General features: G+C 52.8%; 2 protein-coding genes across 2 annotated transcripts; both read left to right on the forward strand.

Moving 5' to 3' along the window:
- The first annotated feature begins 258 nt into the window (after positions 1-258).
- Positions 259-4452, forward strand: LEFTY2 (left-right determination factor 2). The gene is made up of 4 exons (XM_074316461.2): positions 259-1780; positions 2177-2423; positions 2603-2845; positions 3217-4452. Exons 1-4 carry the CDS (start codon positions 1531-1533, stop codon positions 3578-3580), a joined length of 1104 nt encoding a protein of 367 aa, XP_074172562.2. The 5' UTR covers positions 259-1530; the 3' UTR covers positions 3581-4452.
- A 3717-nt stretch (positions 4453-8169) lies between these two features.
- Positions 8170-12107, forward strand: PYCR2 (pyrroline-5-carboxylate reductase 2). The gene is made up of 7 exons (XM_019730927.3): positions 8170-8381; positions 8687-8757; positions 9785-9964; positions 10063-10284; positions 10483-10575; positions 10762-10925; positions 11485-12107. Exons 1-7 carry the CDS (start codon positions 8315-8317, stop codon positions 11648-11650), a joined length of 963 nt encoding a protein of 320 aa, XP_019586486.1. The 5' UTR covers positions 8170-8314; the 3' UTR covers positions 11651-12107.
- The last annotated feature ends 12613 nt before the right edge of the window (positions 12108-24720 follow it).

Genomic DNA, 24720 nt, shown 5'->3' on the forward strand with positions numbered 1-24720 from the left:
CGTCGGCTGGAAAGGGGCAGAGGGGGTGCTCCTTGCCCACTGGGCCCCTTGGCTCTCACCCAGAGTCCTGTCCCCACCTCCCACAGATAGAACACGGGAAGTGAACCTGCTGAGTTTTGGGAATGGCTTCCTCTGCACATCCTTAATCCCCTGCAGTGATCTCCTGACCCCTTGCTTGCTGAGTGAGCCCGGGCAGCATCCTCCACCGGGTGGTGTTCTGACTTCACATCCGGAAGATCTCCGGGGTGGGGGGTGGATGCTGACACCTGCCTCCTAGGGTTGTTGTGAATACAAGACCAGAGCGTAGAACAGTGCCTGGCACACAGTGAGCACTCAAGAAACGATTGCTCTTCTGGTTGCTGCCGTTTTTTAAAAGCCACATTGGGCGGATAATGACAGCAAACTCTTATATGGGCTTCCTATGCACCAGGCCCTGGGCTAAATATCTTACCTGTGTTAACTCATTTAATCTTCATACTAGTCCTAGGAAGTAGACCCGATATTATCACCCCCTCCTTTAGATGAGCAAACTGAGGCACTGAGTAGTTAAGGAACTTGCTAGCAGGTCAAACAGCCAGCAGGCAGCAGGCCCATATTTGAACCCAGCCAGTTTAAAATGTGTGTTTGAGGAGATAGGGGCAGCTCCCACTCACGCCGACGTGCCCAGTACCTGTGGCTTTGGACAGGACATGACTCTGGGCAGCTCGGACCTGTGTTTTCCAGCTTCCTGTCCCTCGAGCCTTGTCTGGGCATGATGTGGGCCAGAACTGAGTGCTGGTGGCCAGGCTCCCTGTACGACGTGCTCCTCTGAAGGATGCCACGCCTCAGGGAATCTCTCACTCTGCAGGAGAGTGGGTGTAAGGACACTGCAAAATCCCTGGCACTGCCAGGAGCTGAGCTGCCAGATTTCCTGTCCTGACAGTGTCTAGCTTCCTTCTGTCACAAAGGAGGACAAGGTCCCCTGTGAGACTGTGGAGAGGAGAGGAGGGGAGGAGGACTTTCAGGGACTGAAGAATGGAGGGAGATGATTCAAGGGGCTTTTGTGGAAGTGCCTGGAACAGGCAGAGATGCAGGATACTTCCCCTCCTGCCTTCTCAGTGAAGAAACCTAGACCCAGAAAAAGAGACTGAAATGGTTGGGTTGTGAGACTCTTTTTTTTCACGGAATAGGCTCGCTTTTTCATAGACTAGGACCAGGGTAGGGCCAGGGAAATTCAACAGGCACTGTATTTATTTCTGACCTGCCGGACAGCAGTGGCCAGAGCCCCAGGACTGTGTGGCATCCAGACAGCTTTTGTGCCCTTTCTAGACAGCCCCCCTCCTGGGGGCGCAGGGACCTGTCTGGCCACTGAGCTCCCAGTAGGGCGAGGGGTGTGACCTCCCTCCCTCCCTCCCTCCCTCCCACCACCCAGGCCCAGCCCAGGGCTGGCTATAAAGCTGGCCCAGCCTGGCTCTCAGCACGCCCCGCTGGGACCATCCTGGAGCCTCCTCAGGGGACACGCCTGCTCTGTTCCTCCTTCTGAGCAGCACCATGAGGTCCCTGTGGCTCTGCTGGGCACTCTGGTCGCTGCCCCTGACCCACCCCGGGGCGGCCATGACCGAAGAGCAGATCCTGGGCAGCCTGCTGCAGCAGCTGCATCTCAGGGAGGTGCCCGTGCTGGGCAAGGGCGACGTGGAGGAGCTGGTCATCCCTGCCCACGTGAGGGCCCAGTACGTGGCCCTGCTGAAGCGCAGCCACGGGGCCCCCTCCCGGGGGAAGAGGTTCAGCCAGAACTTCCGAGGTGAGACCCTCGCTCCTTGCTGCTCCCTGGGCCTGGGTGTGGGTGGGGGGCTAAGACTGGATGTGCCCATCTGGGGAAGCTGTCTGGGGCCCCTGTCTGGGCCTGGGCTCATCCCCTTGGTGCCCAGAGCGAGACCCAGGTGCCCCAAGGTGAGGACTCTGATCTTTAACATCTCTGCTGACCTGTTAGCTCAGGGCCCTAGGCTGCCCCTTCCTGCTGGTGGAGATCGTTGCAAATAAGACCACAGACCCGAGGGGATTTGTAGGTAACCAGGCTTGGCCCAGGGAGACAGAACAGGGGCCGTTCCCTTGCCACCTGGCTGCCACGTCTGTGGCCCTGCCACCCTCAGAGCTCCCCTGCCTGGAGAGGCCCTGCTGACCCTGCACGTGTCCCCAGAGGTGGCCGGCAGGTTCCTGGTGTCCGAGGCCTCCACGCACTTGCTGGTGTTCCGCATGGAGCAGCGGCTGCCCCCCAACAGCGAGCTGGTGCAGGCCGTGCTGCGCCTCTTCCAGGAGCCTGTCCCCAAGGCTGCGCTCCGCAGGCACCAGCTGCTCTCCCCACGCAGCGACCGGGCTCGGGTCACCATCCAGTGGCTGCACGTCCGAGAGGACGGCTCTAATCGCACCTCGCTCATCGACTCCAGGTGGGGAGGTCACGGCTGGGCTGTGTGTGGGGGGAGGGCAGAGGACAAGGGGGCAGAAGTGGGGAGAGGGGCGTGGGTCCTGTCTGAACCACCCTGGGAGGGGGATGGGATGGGGGTGAGAGCGGCTCCCCCAGCCCCCACCTCACAGCGAGGGTCTCCGTCTCCATGTGGTGTCACAGGCTGGTGTCCATCCACGAGAGCGGCTGGAAGGCCTTTGACGTGACAGAGGCCGTGAACTTCTGGCAGCAGCTGAGCCGACCTCGGCAGCCGCTGCTGCTGCAGGTGTCGGTACAGAGGGAGCACCTGGGCCCGCTGGCCTCCAGCGCCCACGAGCTGGTCCACTTCGCCGCCCAGGGGCCGGCGGGCGCCAGGCAGGGCGAGCCCCAGCTGGAGCTGCACACCCTGGACCTCAGGGACTACGGGTAGGCGCTGTGGGTCAAAGGTCAACAAGACAAATACGAAGTGAAATTGAGATAGAAATGGGCACCTTTTCTTTTCTCGAAGTGCTTTGGGAATGAATGAATATATAAACCTCCTTAGACTCTTAGAAGTAATAGCACTTATTATTTAGGTTATCACTTAGATCACTTATTATTATTATGTTATTAATAATATCACGTATTATTTTAGGTTATTTCTAGGTATCCATCCTTATCATAAATAATCCAGCTTTTTTTACATGAGAGACGGACCCTAATCTCCTCCCCCAGGGGCCCCCCTAGGCCCCACCCTGGGTCCCCTGACCTCAGCCTTCCCAGCTGACCTCGGACTCTGCCTCTCCTTGCCCCCACAGAGCTCAGGACAATTGTGACCCTGAGGCCCCGGTGACCCAGGGCACGCGCTGCTGCCGCCAAGAGATGTACATTGACCTGCAGGGGATGAAGTGGGCTGAGAACTGGGTCCTGGAGCCCCCGGGCTTCCTGGCCTACGAGTGTGTGGGCACCTGCCAGCAGCCCCCGGAGACTCTGACCTTCAAGTGGCCGTTTCTGGGGCCGCGGCAGTGCATCGCCTCGGAGACGACCTCGCTGCCCATGATTGTCAGCGTCAAGGAGGGAGGCAAGCCCCGGGTCCAGGTGGTCAGCCTGCCCAACATGAGGGTGCAGAAGTGCAGCTGTGCCTCAGATGGGGCGCCCGTGCCAAGGAAGCTGGAGCCGTAGGTGCTGGGAGGAGCCACTGAGGCCTCTGTCTAAACACGTGCACCGAAGCAGGTCTTAATATAGGTTTTAGTTTTCTACTTAGCAGGTACCCCTGCCCCAATTAGTGCACCTAGTTTACCTTTCCGAGTGTCCTTCCATTTCTTGTCCTCCTGTCCATCACCCTAAGCACTTACAAGAGTAACTACTGCCACTCAGGGTTGCTGAGTAGGAAGTCCCAGCCCACTTGTTAGCGGACATAGCTGAGCATGGACAGATTGTTGGCTGGGAGCTTCTGTTTGCTGGCAAACGCTCAACTGAGTATGGGACAACACACCCTACGATAAGAACTGGGGGAAAAGAACGGATTTACTCTATAACATGATGAATTAAAGCAAAACCAAAAAAATCCCAATGTTTCTCCTCAATAGAGAGGATGTCTAAAAAAGAACCTCCAGCTCCCAAAACGTGGACTTTCATAAACATACCGGGATCCGGGGTCCCCTCAGAGGGGCCTTGGAGGGAGGATGAAGAGCGTCAGGCTGGGGCAGTGGACAGGGAATCAGGATGCCTGGTTTCTGGATGTAACAGGGCTACAAGCTGTGACCTCAAGCAAATGCAGAAGTCTTTGGGCCACCATATCCTTGTAAAAATGAGGAGGTGGGATTCAACTCTAAGATGGCACTGCCCTGGGGATCAGACAGCCCTAACCTCACCCCCTCCTCTGCAGGTGGAGCATCGTCTGTGCCTATTGAGTTACTTCCCCCACTGTTTTAGAGAACTTATCACCAGTTAACACCACATGTACTTATGACTTTTCTTTTATTATTATTATTTAGTAAAAAAACAATTGAACGTAGATAATCTGCTGAAATAAAAGTGATGTTTCACTCCTCTGTCTCTGTATTTAATTTCGAGTATTTAATAATCTCTATATTTAATTTCTCCTTTACATAGGAGAAGGGAGGAACAATAGGGAATGAGAGCAACATAATGATCTGAAGAAAGGGGAACCCCCAAGGACCCCCAACTTCTGGAGGTGCTGAAGACAGCAATAACTCAATTTAGAATTTATTTTCATTTATACTATTTATATCCCTTCCCCAACTCTCATCCCCAAAATAGTATTGTAAACAATCACTCATATGTTACCTCTTTAGAGAGCACTTCAATCCTTGCAATAGTGGCTATGGGGACACAGAAGGGGGTGACAGTCGTGTGGTGAGCAAGCTAACATCTACTGAGCATTCACAATGAACCAGAGACCAGTGCTAGGCAATTTCATACACATTACATCACTTAATTCTTGCAATTATCCCTTGAGGTAGCTGATATTACTCCCATTTCTCAGATGAAAAAATCAAGACCGAGGCAACACAAATCTGTTGAATCTCTACCCCATGGAATGAGTTCTAAGCTCCTTCCCACCCCACACACCAGTAAGTGTGCCCTGCTGATGACACAGGCATTAGGTTAACATGTCATTTGGAAGCTGCCACATCTGGCAATTCCCCTACACTTACCTTTCCCAGTCAGCTGGGTTTCCCTATGCCTGACCATTGAAGTTCATGGACTCTCTTTTGACCGACAGTGCTAATTAATAGCATCTGAATAGTTGAGGGAAAACTGGTGCTAGTCTATGGAGAGTCAGCATTTGAAGACATGGCAAGAATATTGTTCATAGAGGGAGAGGATTTGGCTCTGACTTGTACGTGGCTAGATCATCTCCATAAGGCATCAGAGTGAAGCCTTCCCACTTGGGCTGCTGTGAGAACTGGGGCGTACTGTTGCTTTCTCTACAAGGAGGGTATCAGTATCATCTGAAGGATTCCAACTATTCAGTGGCTCTAAGAGGTCTGTGGTCTCCCAGTCACATGCAGTCAGTAGCAAGGATGGGCCAGCTCACACCGTCCACGTGAGCTCAAACACCCAGGAGATTGGCTTCATTTCACAATGTAAGGATGTGCTCATTAGCACAGGAAGACAGTGAGGTGGGCAGAATGTTCTCCCCAATTATATCCACGCTCTCTTAATGCTTGGAATCTGTGGCTATGTTAGGTGACGTGGCAAAAGGGACTTGGCAGATGTCATTAAGTCTCCAGACCTTAAAATAGGGAGAGTATCTTGGATTATACAGGTGTACCCCATCTAATCACGTGATCCCTTCAGAGAACTTTCTCTGGCTGGAGGCAGGAGAGGAGGCAGAAGGGGAGGGCAGAGAGATTTGAAGTGTAAGAAGGACTCAATCTACCACTGCTCTTTTAAAGATGAAGGGGACCAGTAACCAAGAAATCTGAGTGGCCTCTAGAAGCTGAGAACAATTCCTGGCTGACAGCCAGTAAGGAAAGGAGACCTCAGTCCTACAGTCATATGGAACTGAATTCTGCTGACAACATGGATGAGTCTGGAAGCTGAGGCTGCTCCGGAGCCTCCAGGTAAGAACTCAGATCAGCTGACACCTTGATTTGACCTATGGGACCTGCAGCAGAGAGACCAGCAGGGCCCACTCTGCTGGAAAGGGAGAGGGGGCAGGACGTGGGGGAGTGAGAAGGGAGGAGGGCAGGAGCAGCTGAACCCATCTGACTGGTAGGTGAGAGGATTGGAGGAGCAGGTGAAGGTGGGCAGTCCTGGAGGCTTTGTGAACGTTCCCATTTCCTTTTTGGACTTCTCTGTCTGTTCAGATGGAGGAAGAGGATAGATACAGTGGGCCCTCAAGAAGACAGGTGTTGACACAGAGAGTATCTGTCCATGGCAGGATAGCAGTACCAGGCTGGGGCTCTCCTTGAGGGTGTATCCTAAACGGCTGGGTGGGGAGAACGGGCCTTTCCTCTTCTCATCTATCTCATCCATCCAGCACTTCAGCCCAAAGGGAATTCACAGGAGTCAGATGTAATTGCCAAGGCAGCCATGGCAGAGGCCACGGTGCCAGTGAAATAGGCTTTTAGAGTCAGCAAGGTTATCATAAGAGAATAAAATGAGTTTGCCTACAATTAAAATATATAACACCACTTGGTACACATAAACTTTAAACTTTGGAGAGGAAAAAATAATAGATCTCAAAATACCACAAAAAGTAACCAGTTTCTGGGCAGTGGCTCACATGTCCAAGCTTAGTCAGGAGGACCAGTGCCTTGGCTGTGCCCTCTCCAGTGTGGCCTGCCCTGGCTGGGGATCAAGCCAGCACTGGAGTCACCAGCATGGCCTTTCCTAAGCCCTGTAGTCTTCCTTCTTTTTCACCTCTACTCCTGGAAGCTGAGACAGGAGATAACAAGGCAAGCAAGTAAGGGATGGATGTGTGTAAGGAGTCTGATAGGAGACACCATTGTCTCAAACACTCCACTCCACTCCACCCCAACACACACACACACACACACACACACACACGGACTTCCGTGTTTTGTTCACAGCTGTGCCCCAGAACCTGGCTCAATAAATATCTATTGAATGGATAAATGAACCTAATGTGGATGTCTGGGAGAATGGTTAAATCAGTGCGGTGCCTGTGGCACACCAATGGAATGCTGAGTAGTCACTAAAATCTTGTTTTAAGTAACTCTGCAGTGACATTGGAAAATGCTTATTACATATGTAGTATAGAAATTTGAAAACTATATGTGTATCATTTATTTCCAATGATGGAAAAAGTATATATGCATGGGAAATAATGCATGGAAATACACCAAAAATATTTGTAAGAAACTGTCGTTAGGAAGTATGATTATAGGTGATTTTGACTTTCTTTTACTTTTTTTGGATTTTCCAAATTTTCCTCAACATGCATGTATTACTTTTCAAATCTGAAAAAGCCATACAAATATTATTTTGCTTAATAATAAACATTTGGTCCTCACTTTTAGGGGTGCAGAAACAGAGCACCTGGGTACCGTACTTCCTCAGGAATGTGATCAGTTAGAAGAAAATCGCAGACAGCGGCCCTCTGCTGGGGGTGGGGGTGTGAATACGGAAAGGACTAGGAAAACCGATGGAAAGACGGCGGAGGAAGTAATACTTTAGCTAGACCCTAGGGAGCCAATCAGTTCCTAAACGGAGGAACTGACCCTATTTGCAAACCATTAATAGTTAAGACCCATTCGCGTGAACAATGCAAGTTCAAGTGAATCACCGCGGCTGCCCCTGCCGCCTCCGGCTTGGGCCTGGAGGAAGCGGACTGAATCCCGGGGCACACCGAGGCCCCTGGCTCGGAGCCCACGGTCTCCACGATTTTGTCTGAACCGCTGGCGGTGGGGGGCGGTGGGGGGTGGACACACTCATCCCCTCAAATAGGCAACCTGCAGAACTCCTCTGGCTCACAACGGGCAGCTGATGGCCCGCGCCAGAAATGATGTTAGCTAGACCTCTGCTCGGCCTCAGCCCCCAGCCCCGGAGGTGTGAGAACCGGGATCCCGGGCCGGCGGCGTACGGTCCCAAGCGAGGCGAGGATCCCGGCTTCCGGGCTTCGACTCTGAGGTTCCGCGCGCCAATCCCGTGCACAGGAGGCGGGCGCACAGCCCCGACTTGGCCTCGGATTGGCCGCCTGGGCGGGGCGGGGCCATGTGTGGGCCTGCGGCGGGGTCTGAGTGCCCGGGGGGGGGGGGGGGGGAGCGCGATCCGGCCGGAAGCTGCAGGAAGTTCCCTGGATCTGGCTGCCGAGGCGCGTGTGCGCTGGACTCTCGCACCCTCCACTTTTCCCTTACGGTGTCTCGGGGTCCGCGTTGAGTGGATTTCTGCGGCTGCCGGGAAGACGCCGAGCCCGGGACCATGAGCGTGGGCTTCATCGGCGCGGGCCAGCTGGCCTGTGCCCTGGTGCGGGGCTTCACGGCCGCAGGTGAGCGAGTGGAGGCGGGAGGCAGGTGCGCGTGCGGCCCCGAGCCCAGTCTGCGAACCGCCCCCCACGCCACGAATGAATGAATGAATGAATGAATGAATGAATGAATGAAGAAAGGGCTTATCTGCGTCTGGTGGGGGAGGTCTGTTAAGGAGCAAGAGCGTCTTCTGTCGGTGTAAGGGATTGAGGGAGCAGAGGGAGACCGGCACCGTTAGCGGTGGCGGGTTTTGGTTCCGCTTTCCGAGGGAAAGCGTGGGAACGAGGAGGGCCATGATCCCCGGTTGAAAAGCCCCTGTCTGCGGCAGGCATCTTGTCGGCTCACAAGATAATAGCCAGCTCCCCGGAAATGGACCTGCCCACGGTGTCTGCACTTAGGGTAAGTGGGGCATAGGGGTGTGGGGAGAAGGGTGGAGACCCAGGAGAAGGAGGCCCGATGCACTGCGCTGCTGAGGTGTAGGCTGCGGTGCTGACCGCCCCACCAGGACCATCGCCGTCCTCCTGCACGATCCCAGGCGCGGCTCTATGGTGGGAGCTTCCAGACAAACAGACTGGGGGTCAAATCCAGGCGCTAGGGTGATTAGACGTTTAATTGGGGTATTTCTGTATGGAAAGCACCTGGCACATAGTAGGTACCCAGTACATATTTGTTTGGCGTCGTGGACTAGCTGTGTGACCTTCAGGTACTCTGAGCCTCCGTTTCCTCATTAATAAAATGGGAGGCCACAGTAGCCACTTTGCTATTGAGTTATTCTGAGGCATGAATGAACGTGTTGGGAAAGAATCTGGCAAGTTAGTTGTTCCTCTCTCAAGAAAGAATATCCCAAGTCTTCACCTAAAACCTGGGCAGTGTCACCTGTCTGATGAGGCAGGTGACAGGCAGTGTCTGTGTCTAGGATGGCTGGTGTTCCTAGCACTGGAGGGCCCTGCTTCTCGGTTTGGAGTCCTAGAGGGATGGGTGTCCTCCAGCCCACCCTAGACCATACGGAGACCATGCAGTCTGATGAGCAAGTTTCCGGGGTTGGGATAGGGCCTGACCCAGCTCTGCTTCTGACCATTGGGCGCTAGATTTCCCCTTTCCCTCTGCCACTTGCCAGCCATGGAGCCTCCATGGAGCCTACATGGCAGAGCTGTGCCTTGGGTGCCAGGTTGGTGGGAATGTGGGACAGCCCATTCCTGGTTGCCATGGAGAAGCTTGTCCATGCCCAGAGCCTGTGCTCACTTGCCCAGAAGCAACATTGGAAAACTTGGTGCCCATGGGGGTAGGGACAGACCCCGAGAGGACAGGGCAGGGAATTCCAGGCTGAAGCAGGGACAGGACTTGGCAGGGGTTTGGCTGCTCCTTGGGCGGGTCTGGGCCTGGTGAAGCCGCCCTGCACTGTGAGCTAGGCAGTCTCCTCCTGCAGAAGTTGGGGGTGAACCTGACCCGGAACAACAAGGAGACAGTGAGACACAGCGACGTCCTGTTCCTGGCCGTGAAGCCACACATCATCCCCTTCATCCTGGACGAGATCGGGGCCGACGTCCAGGCCAGGCACATCATCGTCTCCTGTGCAGCCGGAGTCACCATCAGCTCGGTGGAGAAGGTGCCCATCTCAGCCCTGGTGCCCCTGTGTGAGGGGAGGGGTGGGTGCTAGTGGCTGCGGTGCCCTGGCAGCTCACTCGGCCCTCTTCCTTGCTCCAGAAGCTGATGGCGTTCCAGCCGGCCCCCAAAGTGATTCGCTGCATGACCAACACACCTGTGGTGGTGCGGGAGGGAGCCACCGTGTACGCCACGGGCACCCACGCCTTGGTGGAGGACGGGCAGCTCCTGGAGCAGCTCATGAGCAGTGTGGGCTTCTGCACGGAGGTGGAGGAGGACCTCATTGACGCCGTCACAGGGCTCAGCGGCAGCGGGCCTGCCTACGTGAGGCCCCCATGCTTATGCAGCCTTTTGGGGACGCAGGGGAGCAAGATGGGATGGCAGGCAGGCTTGGGGGTGTCGTCCACCCCTTGGCTGGTAGATGAGGCTGATCCTTGGCACTAGCTCCAGGCATCAGGAAAAGCAGAGCCTAAGGGATGCCCTGGGTGCCTGCTGCCCCAGGACCAATGAGTGTCTCCACAGGCGTTCATGGCCCTGGACGCATTGGCTGATGGTGGGGTGAAGATGGGCCTGCCGCGGCGCCTAGCAGTCCGACTGGGGGCTCAGGCCTTGCTGGTCAGTATCTTGCCCCTGCATGTTCTGGACCAGGGTATGCGTTGGGGGTTCTTGTGTGTCCGTGAGCTGGGGGCAGGGGTTGGTTGCGAGGCGTAGATAGGCGTTGGGGAAGAGCAGTGGTCGTGCAGAAACCTGTCCCAAGGTGTACTGGCAGTTTGCTCCTCTCATACCCCCTTCCTGCCTTAGGGGGCTGCTAAGATGCTGCTGGACTCAGAGCAGCATCCAGGCCAGCTCAAGGACAATGTCTGCTCCCCCGGAGGCGCCACCATCCACGCCCTGCACTTCCTAGAGAGCGGGGGCTTCCGCTCCCTGCTCATCAATGCAGTTGAGGCCTCCTGCATCCGAACACGGTGGGTTGCTCTCCTCTGCCCCAGGCCCCCCAATTCCCAGCCAATCCCTGGGCTGGGTTGCGTCTTGCAGAACCTGTCGTGTTTGGTCCCATTAGCAGGGTTGGAGTCTGTGCTGTATTAATAACCATGACTTATTAGACTCTGTTTAGCTAAGAGTTTGCAGGTCTTCATTGAATTCTCCTCACAGTTCTGATGGTTGGGATTAGCTTTGGTTTATAGATGAGGAAGTTGAGACTCAGACGATTTTGCCCAGGGTCAAACAGCTAACAAGCAGTTGAGACAGGATTTAGCTTCAAGTTCATGACTCCAATCCCTGTCACTTTCCACTCTCTCTCCCGTATGATCACAGCTACCTCCTGACGCTCTCCATCTGCGTAGGAAGCCACACGTAGCTAAAGAGCACCCTGCGAAGCTTGGGGGAGTGTTTGGTGCAGGGTCTCATCTTGGGTGGTATCATGTCAGCAAAGGTTGGGGGTTATGTGGATGGGGAAACCTTGTGAAACTCTGCTCCAAGCTTTATTGCCTTCCGCCTTCAACCCCTCTCCGACTTTGTCTGCAGAGAGCTGCAGTCCATGGCAGACCAAGAAAAGATCTCCTCAGCGGCCCTCAAGAAGACCCTCCTGGACAGAGTGAAGCTGGAATCCCCCACAGTGTCCACACTGACCCCCGGCAGCTCAGGGAAGCTTCTCACGAGAAGCCCGGCCCCGGGAGGCAAAAAGGACTGAGGTAGCCTTGTCCCACTTTCTGCCTAGAGCCCTCGCCTGAAGGGGCCGTGCAGGGTGAGGCCAGATCCTTGTTACTAAACCTTAAATCTGTTCAGACCAAGAAGCCCTAGTTTCCCCTGCTGTCCCCTGCTGGAAGATACTCTGAAGGGGTGGTTGAAACTGGAAGCCAGATGTCCTGCGCACCTCCCACTGTCAGAGCCCCAGTCTAGGGAACCCCTTTTGGGGTTCTCCAGCTGGAGCCCAAAGCAGCATCAGTGTGATGCCACGTCAAGGAGATGAGAGGTACAAAACATGACGAGGGCATTTCTCTGTGAATGGAAGATGAGCAACGTTAGAATTGTCACGATGAAGCAGAAATGCACGAAATGAGACAGCTCATATTTAACTGTCACTTCATAGGGGCACCATTGAGGAAGTGCTAAGTTCAGCTGCTTTAATAAAGTTTTATGTTTTGTTACCCTGCTTTTCTTGTGCGTAATCCTAAGTCGTCATTCTAGAGAAATCAAGTCCCTGGCCAGGTGCTCCCTGCTTCTGTGGGGAGCACTAAGGACACAAAGAGAAGAAATCCTCCCTGAGGGCGTCTTTATAGAAGATGCTGAAGCCTGGAGAGGGTACGCACCCCAGCTGAACTGCTGGTCAGTGGTGGGGGCTGTCTGTGTTCTTAGCCGCCCGCTGTCCTGCCTCCCAGAAGCCAAGGCGGGGTATGCCATCCACACAGCCAGACGGGGCCTGTGATTTCCCCACGCAGGCCAGTGTGCCTGGCTCGTCTGTAGGAGCTCGCTGCCTGTGCCATTGGCATCAGCATCCGGCAACCTGGGAGATCCTACCACTTTCAACTAGGCGACCTGGGAGAGGTTACTGAGTATCTCTGACCTCAAGATTTCATCCTCCATAAATATGGTCGTGCTTCATGAAAAGGTTCTGGTGGGTGTGAAGTGAGGCCATGTGGGATTGCTCAACAGAACATCTAGAACACTGTGGACCCCTTGTCCTTCACCTCCTGCTGAGGAGGGAGGAGAGCCTTCTGTTCCTGAGTCTGGGCAGCCCTGGCTCCAACTCTAAACCTGTGAGCCCACGAGGAAGACTCAGTCCTATGGGGCCAAAGTGACCACAATAGTAAAAGCTATCATGCTACGCCCCATTACACGGCAGGCCCTTTTGCAAATCCCTTACATAAAACCTCATGCTCTTAGGAACTGGGTATAATTTAAAAGTAAGGTGATGCTCAAAGAGGTTAAGTTGCCCAAAAAGGTTCGAGTAGACCTTTCACCAAAGAGGATATACAAATGGCACATGAGCACATGAAAAGATGCTCAACACCATTAGTTATTAGGGAAATGCAACTCAAAACCCAATGAGATACCACTTCATGCTCGCTCTTAAAAAAAAAAAAGATGGTTGGCAAAAATGTGAGAAATACGAACCCTCATGTATTGCCGGTGGGAATAGAAAATGGTGCAGCTACTTTGGAAAACAGTGGCATTTCCTCAGAAGGTTAAATTGAGCACCATATGAGCCAGAAACCACCCCTAGGTATGGACTCAGGAGAATTAAAAATACATCCACACAAGTCTTGTACATGGATGTTCAGGGAAGCATTATTCATAATAGTCAAGAAGTAGAAACAACCCAAGTGTCTATCAACTGGTGAATGGATAAACAAAATGTGTTATATCCACACGATGGAATATTATTCAGCAATAAAAAGGAAGTACTGACTTAGGCTACAGCGTGATGAACCTCAAAAACGATACTGATAGCAGCCAGTCACAAAAGGCCACAAATTATATGATTCCATTTATATGAAATGTCCAGAAAATGCAAATCTACAGAGACAGAGTGGTTGTCTAGGGCTGGGGTGGGACTGGGAAGAGTATGAGATTCCTGTTCGGAGTAACAGAAATGATTTAAGAGAAGATTGTGGTGATGGTTGCCCAACTGTACATAGATAATCTTTGAATAATACACTTAAAGTGGGTGAATTTTATGGCATGTAAATTACACTTCATAAAGTTCCAAAACAACAAAATATGTTGCCCAAGTTTTAATTAGCTAGGAAGTGGTGCCAGGATTCCAATCCACATCTGATACCAAATCCTGTCCTCTGTACTAGGCCTGCTGGTGAGCTGTCCAAGGTGACGTAGTTAAAAGATTAAAAAATGTTTCCACTGCTCCCCACTGGCCCTGCCAGGCAGCTTCATCTGTGTCCCTAGGTGACTGTTACTAAGCAACGCTTGGAGGGACACTGGAGAGCCTGACTGCTGGCTCCTCTCCATTCTATGCCTGAGTCACAGCACAGCCTGGTGGGACCTCAGCAGGTGACAGTGTTGCCCTGACAGCCCTTCCCCTTTCTGTAACATCACACACTGCAGGGTTTCCTCTTTTCTGAGATGGAAGGCCTGGCCCATTTTCCTTGTCAAGCAGCTTCTCACGTATAACTTAAAACATAGAAACGTCCACGATAAACGAGCATGTGTTTTCCCCAGTGCCAGACACAATTATTTTGTGTACAAGACACATAATCTCATTTAATCTTTACTTGAGGAATGATGATGTTGTTATTGTTTCTGTATTTTACTGATGGGAACACTGACGGTTGTGCAAATTAGGAGCACGGCCAGTGACAGGAAAAGCCTGGGTGACTAAAACCAAGACCCGTTTTCTGAGGCACTGAACTGTCCTGCCTCCGGCGGGCATTGCCACCCTCACTGCTCTAAGGGAGGGGCCCTCCTGCTGGAATACAGGAATGACCTGAAGACCAGGCTGGATGAGGAGTGGGGCATGTAGGCAGGGGACGCTGCTGCAGGGGCCCCTGGCAGGGGCCTGGGAAGGAACAGAGTGGGACTGGCCTCCTTACCACCTTCAGGAGGGGCAGGGACCTTGTTTTGAGAGTTACCAAGTCCCTGGGAAACCCACTCAGAGACGTAGGCAGTTTAATTTTTTCTGTTTTATAGAAGCAAATAAAACTATCATTCCTCTCTGCCTTTTGAATTAAGAGAAAGGAAAAAGAAACGAGCGTTTATGGACTTCTTTTTCCAGTACCATTGACCACATCTCCCCATCAGTCTCCCTTTGCCCCAAACAGATACATCTGTGTCTGCTAAAGCCCCTGCCCTCCAGGGTCTTGCTCACCCCACCCCTCTCCTGGGAATACCTTCCCCTTCCCTTCAGCTCCTCTGCCCCAGCTGCTGCCCTCAGCCCTTCACTGGCCCTTAGCGTCCTGGAACTTGCTCTGTTAGTTACTTTCTCATGAACACAATGCTTTGCTCTTTAGTAGTGCTTTTGAGCCGATAAGAAGCTGCTGTCACTCATCACATCCAATAGGATTCTCACAGCATCCTGGGAGGCAGGTGGGGAGCCTATAAGCAGCCCCAACTGGGAAACGAGGGGAGCTGGGGACAGGATTGCAGCCTTCGGAGTCCAGTCCAATGTCCCTCCCACTCTCACAGATGAGCTCTCGACAGCAGGTGGTTCCTAACGATGCTCCTACACGCCGGCCCACTAGGAAAGCTAGTCCTGGAAGCCCGGCTCTGTTCAGGTCCCACCGCGCTGGAAAAGGGCCCTGGCAAAGGGCCCTGGCAAAGGAAAGGCTCACCTGTGCCACGAGAGGGCGCCAGGCGCTAACTAGTGAACGCCCCGGGTCACCTGCGCTGAGGACAAAATCCAGGGTGCTGCGTCCTGGGGAGAAACCGGATCAGAGACACCCGATCCAGCTCCGCGCCCCGCGTGCCAGCTGTGGCACGTGACGTCGTGTAGTCACAAAACAAAGCAGCTTAGTGTTGGTTAGAGAGGGGAGATCTTGAATCTTCTTCCTTGGAACAGCCCTTGCCCTCTGTCCCTCACCATCATCGTTGTCCCTGGTGGGAAAGGCGGGATAGCAGCCCTCCCGGCTGCCCACACACCTGGGCCTCTCCCCTGGGCGTCCAGAGCCGAGGAAGACAAGTCTTATCGAGTGCCCAGCAGGTCCAGGTTTCTTGTAGGTCGTCTGAATCAATACACAGCAGTCTTGTTCAAGAGGCCTTGCAAGTCAGATCACTTACTATGAAGCCGTCTGACCTTGGGCTAGCTATTCTCCCTCCAGGAACTTCTCTGCAGTGTGAGGACGATAGCAGTCCCCACCTGGAAGGATGCAGGCCAGGGTTAAACCTGATTCAGGACTGGGCTGGTGTCGGCAGGAGGCGAGCCCCAATAACCAAGGCTGCTGTTGATTTGATGGTAATCGTTAAGGAATCTAAGCCTCAGAGAGGTTAACTGGGAGCACAGGCCCCAAAGCCAGGACCTGGTGGAGCCAGAGTCAGCCCTGGTCTGGGTGGGCCCATGGCCTGTTCCCTGGGCACCACTGGCTCCAGACCTGGTTCTTAAACCGATTGTATTGCCTGCCTTTTTTTTTATAGATTTTTTTTATGGGGAACAGTGTGTACTTCCAGGACTTTTTTCCAAGTCTAGTTGTTGTCCTTTCAGTCTTAGTTGTGGAGGGCACAGCTCAGCTACAGGTCCAGTTGCTGTTGCTAGTTGCAGGGGGCACAGCCCACCATCCCTTGCGGGAGTCGAACCAGCAACCTTGTGGTTGAGAGGACGCGCTCCAACCAACTGAGCCATCTGGGAGCTCAGCGGCAGCTCAGCTCAAGGTGCCGTGTTCAATCTTTAGTTGCAGGGGGTGCTGCCCACCATCCCTTGCAGGACTCAAGGAATCGAACTGGCAACCTCGTGGTTGAGAGCCCACTGGCCCATGTGGGAATCCAACAGGCAGCCTTCGGAGTTAGGAGCATGGAGCTCTAACCGCCTGAGCCACCAGGCTGGCACTCACCTGCCTTGTTTAATGAAGGAAAATGGAGAGGAAACTAGCATTTATTGAGCCCTGTTTCTAATCTTATTACCCATGACTCTCCAAAATGTTCCCTCTGTCTGGCCCCCAGACCCACCTTTATCATATGCCCCGACCTACCCACCCACTGTTATTGCTCAGCCCATTTCCTCCACTGGAAATGCCTTCTCCTTGCCTTTTCTGCTCTCTAAATGTGGCGCACACTCCTCTCTCACCCAAACCTCAGAATCAGAGCTTCTGACCCTCAGCCGGCATGGGAACCACTGCCTGGCACTGACCTGGGAGCTGGACAAATGCTTGTTAAATTGAATTGAGCTGATTGTGGCCTGCAGCCAACATTCCTGGGTATCCAGGGAGATAGACCAGCAAGGTGAAGCGCTGAGAAGAATACCTGCATGATTGCCAAATAAATGTGGATTTATTTAGACCTCGTTATAGGCACATGAAATGCACATTATTCATGTATCAGGACCCTCCATGGTGTGGTGTCCATGTCCTGAGACATTCAGGGCCAACCCTGGGAAATGGGGGTCCAGGTAAAAAGGAGCCCCAGGGGACTGTGGGGGTCAGGGGGTTGGGAGGGCAGAGGGTGAAGCTGACCTTCCTATAATCTTGTACTGGCTCAGTCACATGAGGATTAAATGGGATGAGGTGTGAGAAGCGCCTGGCTCAATCTGACTCGCATGCATTTATTTATTCAGGCATTTATTCGGTCTGCACACATGAAGACTATGTGCCAGACTGTGGAGCCACAGATAAAACCAGACCTGATCTCTTCCTCCCCAGTGGGGTTTCTGATCTGGTGGGGAGAATAGATATGAAAGAGATCGCTGCAAGCTCCATACTACAAGGAGATAAGAGCTCTGATAGAGGCAGTCAAGGGTTCAGGAAGATTCGGTGAAGGAGGTGATGCTGAAGAGAGGTGAGGATAGGTCTTGAAAGATAAGACGAGTTTTCCAGATAGAGAGAGGTGGTAAAGGGCCAGGGTGGGCCTAGGAGTGACACCCTGGTGATGGTGGTGGGGACTGATGCCCAATGATAGTCTTTCACATGGCAAGAATGAAGAGGGAATGTGGGGGGAGACAGGGGGAGGAGGCTGGGTGATAGACAGGAAAGCCCAGGTGACACCGGACTGGGCCCATTGGAAGGCAGGTGCAGCCGGGAGGGTTCTATGCAGGGAGGGATCAGGCCTATTTTTGCTTAAGAAAGAAAACTCTGGAAGCCTTGAAGAACAGTAATGTGAGTCTTGCCGCCATCTGGGTAAAAGATGAGAGAGGCCAGTTGAAGAGGGTAATCCACAAGGCATAAGGACGCCCCTTTCCCCCAACACATCCCCGTATAGTGTAATTGATTGTTTACAAATCAGTGTGTGTAAATTGATCAGCTGAAGCAGATAAGCTGAAGCCCCTCTGGCCCACAGCCTTTCCGCTTGTGTGCTCAGCCCAGCACAGTGGCTGTGGGTTAGCAGATAGGTGAGTAAGTAGGTGCTTGTGGGGATTGTTGAGCTAATGAAGCAAACAAACCCATGAGATAGGGACAGGTGAAGGGGAGCAGGTGTGGCAGCCAGGCCACGGTCTCAGCTTGATGACTATTAACTGACCAGAGAAATACTAGAAGGAGGTCAGGTTTGTGACAAATAATAAAAATAACAGCTGCCATTTATTAAGAGTGAAATACAGGTCAAAACCAGAGCTAGGCCCTTTATACACCTTCCCAGATCCTCACAAACAACCTTGTTGAGTGGGTGTTTGACAAATGAGAAAACTGAGCCCCTCCGCTTTGCCCAGGGCCGGGGTGAGCAACAGTAGAGGCCAGCGCCCATGCTCACCCCATTCTGCCACCCCTTCCAGTGGGGTGCGACCCCTGAGGAGCAGGTGAGGACAGAGGCTGGGCCTCTCAAGAGTCTGGAGGCCCAGGTGAGGATTTGTAACCTGGCACCATGAGTTAGAGCTGAGTAGAATGAGAGTTTTGGGGACACCTGTGTGAGAAGAGCAGCTAGGGCTGCTGTCACAAAGTACCACACAGATTGGGGCCTGTAGGGAAAATAGCCTTGGTCAGGCTCCCTCCCCGACCAGCTGCTGGCTCTGACCCGGCCACCTGCCTGTCCGAGATGATGGAACGCAGTGCAGGCACCATCCATCTGAAAGATATTCTCTTACATAAGCACCCTGGCTGTACGCCACCTTTGTCTCTGCATGGTTTAAAGGTGTCCGGCTGTTTCACGAGGTGGGCAGCTGAGACATGATGGGGGCTGCTGGCTGTATCCGACAACGGGGCTGATTGAGCCCCATACGCCTGAATAAAGTATGTCTACTTTGCCTTCAGCTCCACGCATTTTCTTCCAGCTCCCCGAGGCGCTCACACTTTACCCCCGAGACTCAACCCTCCCAGACCGGGCCCTAAGCAATAGACATTTATTGTCTCACAATTCTGGAAGCTGGAAGCCTAAGACCCAGGTGTCGGCAGGGTGGGTTTCTTCCTGAGCTTCTCTCCTTGGCTTGTAGCGGGGCACCTTTTCCTGCGTCCTCACGCGGCGTTCCCTGTGTCTGTGTCCTAATCTGCTCCTCTCACAAGGACACCAGTCATACCGGATTATGGCCCGTCCATGAAGACCTCATTGTAACTGAACATCATTGTAACTGAATTACCTCTTTAAAGTCCCTACCTCCAAATACAGATGCGTTCTGAGGTACTGGGGGTGAGGGCTCCACTATATGAATTTGGGGGGACACAGTTCAGCCCATAAGAGGCAGAGTCTGGGGATTATGAAGGTTAAGAGCAGAGGGGAAGGACCAGAGAGAGCCTGTGAGAACGAGAGAGGTGGTCTGGGGAGTAAATCCAGGAGCTCCTGGGACAAGGGTGAAATAGACCCGAGGCTGGCAATGATGGAGGCTCCACGTGACCCGAGTGAGAAGGGCTGGGGGTGAACACGGCTGGGTTCCTGAAGCCAGAACTTTGAGAAATGGAAGGATGCTCAGAAGAAGAGGATGGAGCTGCAGTGGCCACCTCTCCCTGTAAAAGCATCAGTCAGACGTGCCTTAGAGGAAGGCCAATGTGGCCGTGGAGGGCACCGCTGGTCATTGCCAGCCAGGGCTGTGGTGTCTTCATCAGAGATAGTGAGGCCACTCCCCAGAGCTGCGGGGTGGGGGATCCTGCTGCACTGAGCGCTTCCCTGCAGGGGTGACCAGCTGGAAGTCCAGGCCACAGGGAAGCAGAGCGTCCAGGTGTGTCCTCCCCCATCAGTGCATAGGGTCTGCTTCAGGCCCGTCCATACCCTGCATGGAGGTTGTCCTGGGCACCCCTGAGCTGCTGAGGGCAGGACCCAGAACCCCAGTCCAATACACACTTGTGACCCTCTGTGAACTCTCCTCATCCTGCCCATCTCTGAAGGGGCCAGTTTTGTTTCTTTTCTTGCCCTATGCTATTCACGTCTGCAATCTACTACAGCTGCTCCCTGCACAGACCATGGGACCCTGGCCTGTAAGATGGGAAAAGCCGGGCCCTGTTCTCGGACACATGCTTGGGGGCTTCCAAGGGACCTGGCGGGAAGACCCTGCCTTTCCATTAAAACCCAAACAAAACCATTTCCCGGGACCACCGCGAGCCTGCTCTGTGGTCCTGGTGCAGTTAAAGAGTCCCAAGTCCTAAGTGCTGCCCTTGGCCAGCTTGTAGTCAGGGAAGGGATCGCACACACACTCACACACGCGTGCACACACACACATGTGCGCACACACACACGTGAACACCCCCAGAAGATGCTTCTGTTTTACTCAATTGCTGCTGACACTGAACTAACACATCTTAGAATCTTCTTATGGAAAACAGTAAAAATGGTCGTGTAGGTTAAATCCCTCATTGTTTAGAGAGGTCCTGGCTGCCTAAGATCACACAGCTGGTGGGCCTGAGTCACGCAGCTTCCCTTAGCTCCTGCTGGAGCAGTGAAGGCCCGCCCCCGGCCTACCTTTGTCAATGCTGACCTACAAACAAGCACTGGATACGCTCCCCGCTCCCTCCTCTGGGCCCTGCACCCTGGTGCTTTGATCCCAGGTGGGGTCTCTGACCTGCTCCACAGTCTCCATCCTTTTTCAGGGGCCCCTGGGCAGGGAGATGAGAGGCTGGTCTCAGGGAGGGAGGGGACCAGCTCCCTCCCTCACTTGACATGTTATTCCATTTTTAATTACACAGCCAAGGCAGCACAGCCTCCCAGGCTGAGTCAGAAGTAGTTAGCTTTTTAATTTGATTTTTATTCTCCCAAAGGAAAGACTTGGGGGCCCACTGCACAACACATGCAGGGGTGAGGGGCTCAGTAGCCTGGAGCTGGAGATGTGGGGGGTCCTGTGACCCAGACATTTGACTCTAGCCTGGCTAGAATTTGGTGTTGTCAGTGTTTGATATATTGGTCTTTCTAATAGTGGGTAGTGGTATCTCATTGCTGTTTTAATTTGCATTTCCCTGATATCATACGATGTTGAATATTTTTTCATCTACTTATTTTCCATCTGTGTATCTTTTGTGGTGAGGTATCTGGATCTTTTGCCTATGTTTTAATTGGGTTGTTCATTTTCTTATTGTTGAGCGTTAAGAGTTCTTGGTATATTTTGGATAAGAGTCCTTTATCAAATTTGTCTTTTACAAATGTTTTCTCCCAGTCTGTGGCTTGTCTTCTCATTTTCTCTACAGTGTTTTTTGCAGTTTTTAAATTTAGTGAAGTTCAGCTTATCCATTATTTCTTTTATGGATCGTGCCTGTGGTGTTGTATCTAAAAAGTCATCGCCAAACCCACGTTCATCTAGATTTTCTCCTTCTAAGAGTTACCTTCTAGATGTTACCTTCTAAGAGTTTTATAGCTTTGCATTTTATATTTAGGTCTACGATCCATTCTGAGTTAATTTTTGGAGGGTTTGAATGAATAGAGTGCATCAGATTAAAGTTTGTCAAAGATTACTATTGGCTCTGGAGGTGGGGAATGGAGCAGGAAGATGGCAGTCGCAGGTGCCCAGACAAGTGATGGAAGGTCACAGATGGATACGATTAATTTTGCAGTGAGACCAACAAGATTTGCCAGGAATTGACTCTGAAGGATGTGGGATAAGAATCAAGAGTGACCCCGAGGTCTGGAGGCCTAGGTGGGTGTAGGGTGGCGCCATGTGCTGAGATGGGAACAGGTAGGGGTGTAAGGGCAGTTGGATATACGGTTCTGGTGCCCAGTGGAAGGGTCAGGCTGGAGGTGTGAGCCTGGAGTCATCAGTGAACAGGTGAGACAGGCTGCCGTGAGAGTGGATGCCACACGATCTATTAAGAGAAAAGAGAAGCAGGTTCTTCCCATGACCTGAGGCTGTTTGCAGCCGGCTGTTGGCCTGGGGTCGGAAAGTTGGTGAGACATTAATACAGGAGGTTGATGGAGGGTGGACAGGGGAAGGGGATCAGTGGAGGCAGACTCAGGGCAAATCCCCCAGACCTATTATCCCTCTGCAAACAGACCCCTTTCCTGAATGTGGATTCCTCAGGGATACAAGAGTTTTGCTGGGGAAATAAAATAAGTGGGCAATCAGCCAGAAAAAAGTGAATGTGGATTGGGAGACCTTTTACAATGGACTGATTAGCCGTCAGGAGGGAGGGGCCCCCAGCCTTTGTCATGCAGAGGAAGGAGCAGCTTCGGGCTGTGGATTGGGGCAGAGTCTGGTCTTCTGTGAGGTTGGATTGGGCCTGAAGGTCAGAGGTGGGAAAGTCATCGCCAAGCTGTCCTGGAGGGGGGCAGTGGAGTGGGGAGAATGAGGGGCAGGTCAACACCCCTGTTGGAGGGACTAAGCGTGGGGCCTGGAGTTGAGGACATTGTGGGGAGATGGGAGACAGGGGCTGCGACAGGCGGGTGGTGGAAGCTACAAACACTCTCCTGCCCCTATAGACATGAATTTGACCCCAGTGAGAGTCCAGGCTGCCAGGTGAGGGCCAGGGGGAAATGTGGGGGTCAGAGGTCATCGGGAAGCTCCATGAGTGGGGGACAAATAGTACCAAAGCCTGGCTCAGAGCCAAGGGAGCTGTGAGGTTGGTGAAGGCTGAGCCCAGAGTGGGTTCACGTCTGGGTTAGAGCCCAGCGTCTGGGGGTCTCCAGGGTGTCCCCTTCCCGGCCAGGGGCAGACACTGCTGTGCATGCTCCAGAGATGCCCTGAGGCCAAGCCCCAGCTGCCTGGGCTGCCCCAACCCTGCCCCTTCAGCCTCCCTGACCTCAGGCCTGTGGGCCCATTTGGCTCCAGACATGCCCTTCCTGTTCTCCTAGAGCAGCTTGGCCTCTGACAGCAGCAGGCCTGGCCCTTCCCTGGGGATCCCTGGGCTAAGGAGGGTGGGGGACAGGGGAGGAATAAGGACCCGTGTTTCAGCTCAGCCAGCCCCTTCCTGGCAAGACCGAGTTCTGGGCTCAGTCCTTGCTGTCCCACTCACTAGCTGTGTGGCCTCAGGTGAGTCACTGAACCTCCCTCTCACAGCTGTCTGCTTGTCAGTTGGGCGAGGCAAGGAGAGGCGCGGATTCTGAAAAGACCAGGAAGGAGGTCTTTGGGAAAAGATAACAAGAGCTGATGTTGATTGGGTGTTTACTCTGTGCCTGTACCTGCACTCTTTTCACCCTCACACTGAGCTCATGGAATGCATATTACTAACACCCCATCTTAAAGATAAGGACACCCGGGTGCAGGCAGGTGATGAACTTGTCCAAGGTCACTGGGCCCGGATCGGCCCCCCTCAGTGCTCTGATTATCAGACTATGGCCTTGGGGAAGGGTCTGATCTGCTCTGAGCCTCCTTTGTGAAATGTCAACAATGTCTTCCTCCAAGGGTGGCGTGGAGTGTGAAGGTGAAACATGAGGTAAGGAAAGCAGAGGGAGAGGCCCGGCTGCCCCCAGAGGAGGGGAGGACGGGACACTGTGGGACCACCTAAAGCAGGGGCGCTTAGGGTACCCTTGGGCTCCGAGCACAGCTTCGCAGAGTGTACCCCATTTCCCGGGAGTCACCACACTGCTCTTGAGTTTCCTTTTGTATCAGATGCCTCTTTGTCTCCTCATGTAAGTCCCAGGACGCAGCAGAGGCACATCGTCAGTAAATATTGGCTTAATTCATTGAAGAGAAAGGAAAGCAGGAAAAAGAGCTTATAGAGATGAATGGCTTCTAGAAGTTCCTTTTTCTAGGATAGATTTGGGGAGATAGACTGGTTTATGTGTTTTGGGTTTTTTTTTTATTAAAAACAATTTAAAAATTTTTCAATTACAGTTGACATAGACTATTATATTAGTTACAGGTGTACAACATAGCGATTAGACATTTGTGTAACTTACAAAGTGATCCCCCCGATAAGTCTAAGGGTGTTTTTTCTTTTTGAACATTTATTTTATTTGGGGGGCAAATAAGAGATGAATACTGTTAACTACTCCCCCGCTTAAAAAGAAAAGAAGGAAGGAAGGAAGGAAGGAAGGAAGGAAGGAAGGAAGGAAGGAAGGAAGGAAGCAAAGAAAGAGAGAGAGAGAGAGAGAGAGAGAGAGAGAGAAAGAAGGAAAGAAGGAAAGAAAGAAAGAAGAGAAAGAAAGAAAGAAAAAGAGAAGAGAAAGAAAGAAAGAAAAAGAGAAGAGAAAGAAAGAAAACTGAGGGCAATCCTACCACCTAACAGTGTTTTTTTGTGTTTGTGATTTTTTGAGTCCTGGCCAGTCTTGTCTTTTAAAGGGGAAGTGGTGCTTGGACTGAGCTGCTGGGAGGTGGCAGCCCTCAGGAGGTGTGGAATGAGAAGTTGGAAGCATGAGATGCTGCAGACAGAGATTAGCAGGTGACAGTGGAATCGCTTTTACTCTGGGAGCCCAGCATGTGTGCACGGCTGTGGCAGAGCACAGACCCGAGCTGGGGTGGAATCCAATGCTCACCCTCAATATACACCTTCGAGGTGTTTCCTCCAACAAGATGGTGTTTGTTCACTGACAGATGGAGCCGAGGTACGACAGGTCATAAAGAGAGAACACACAGAGCCAGGATAGTGTGGTTCTAGCCTGTTACACTCTCACTAGCAACACATGAGAACCAAGCCTGTTGGGAGCTCTGCTGTCTGCGGGGCTCTTTCATGTCGGTGAACGTCACTGTTCTCCATCATAAACCATTCCACTTCCTACCAGGCCATCTGTGCTTTGTGCTGGCCAGTCAGAGCTCCCCAGGGGGGCCCACTACGAAGAAAGGAAAGGGCAAACTCTTGAGATCCATCGTTAAAGTAAGGG

This window comes from Rhinolophus sinicus, chromosome 6 (genome assembly GCF_057876585.1).
Source record: "Rhinolophus sinicus isolate RSI-liver-muscle chromosome 6, RSI-T2T, whole genome shotgun sequence".
Taxonomy (NCBI): domain Eukaryota; kingdom Metazoa; phylum Chordata; class Mammalia; order Chiroptera; family Rhinolophidae; genus Rhinolophus; species Rhinolophus sinicus.

Excerpts from the sequence above, each read along its gene's own strand:
- LEFTY2 (XM_074316461.2), top strand. The coding sequence starts at position 1,531 with ATGAGGTCCCTGTGGCTCTGCTGGGCACTCTGGTCGCTGCCCCTGACC. Across the intron at positions 2,424-2,602 it reads ACCTCGCTCATCGACTCCAG|GCTGGTGTCCATCCACGAGA; the intron begins GTGGGGAGGTCA and ends GTGGTGTCACAG. Across the intron at positions 2,846-3,216 it reads CTGGACCTCAGGGACTACGG|AGCTCAGGACAATTGTGACC; the intron begins GTAGGCGCTGTG and ends TTGCCCCCACAG.
- PYCR2 (XM_019730927.3), top strand. The coding sequence starts at position 8,315 with ATGAGCGTGGGCTTCATCGGCGCGGGCCAGCTGGCCTGTGCCCTGGTG. Across the intron at positions 10,285-10,482 it reads GCGGCAGCGGGCCTGCCTAC|GCGTTCATGGCCCTGGACGC; the intron begins GTGAGGCCCCCA and ends GTGTCTCCACAG. Across the intron at positions 10,576-10,761 it reads TGGGGGCTCAGGCCTTGCTG|GGGGCTGCTAAGATGCTGCT; the intron begins GTCAGTATCTTG and ends TTCCTGCCTTAG.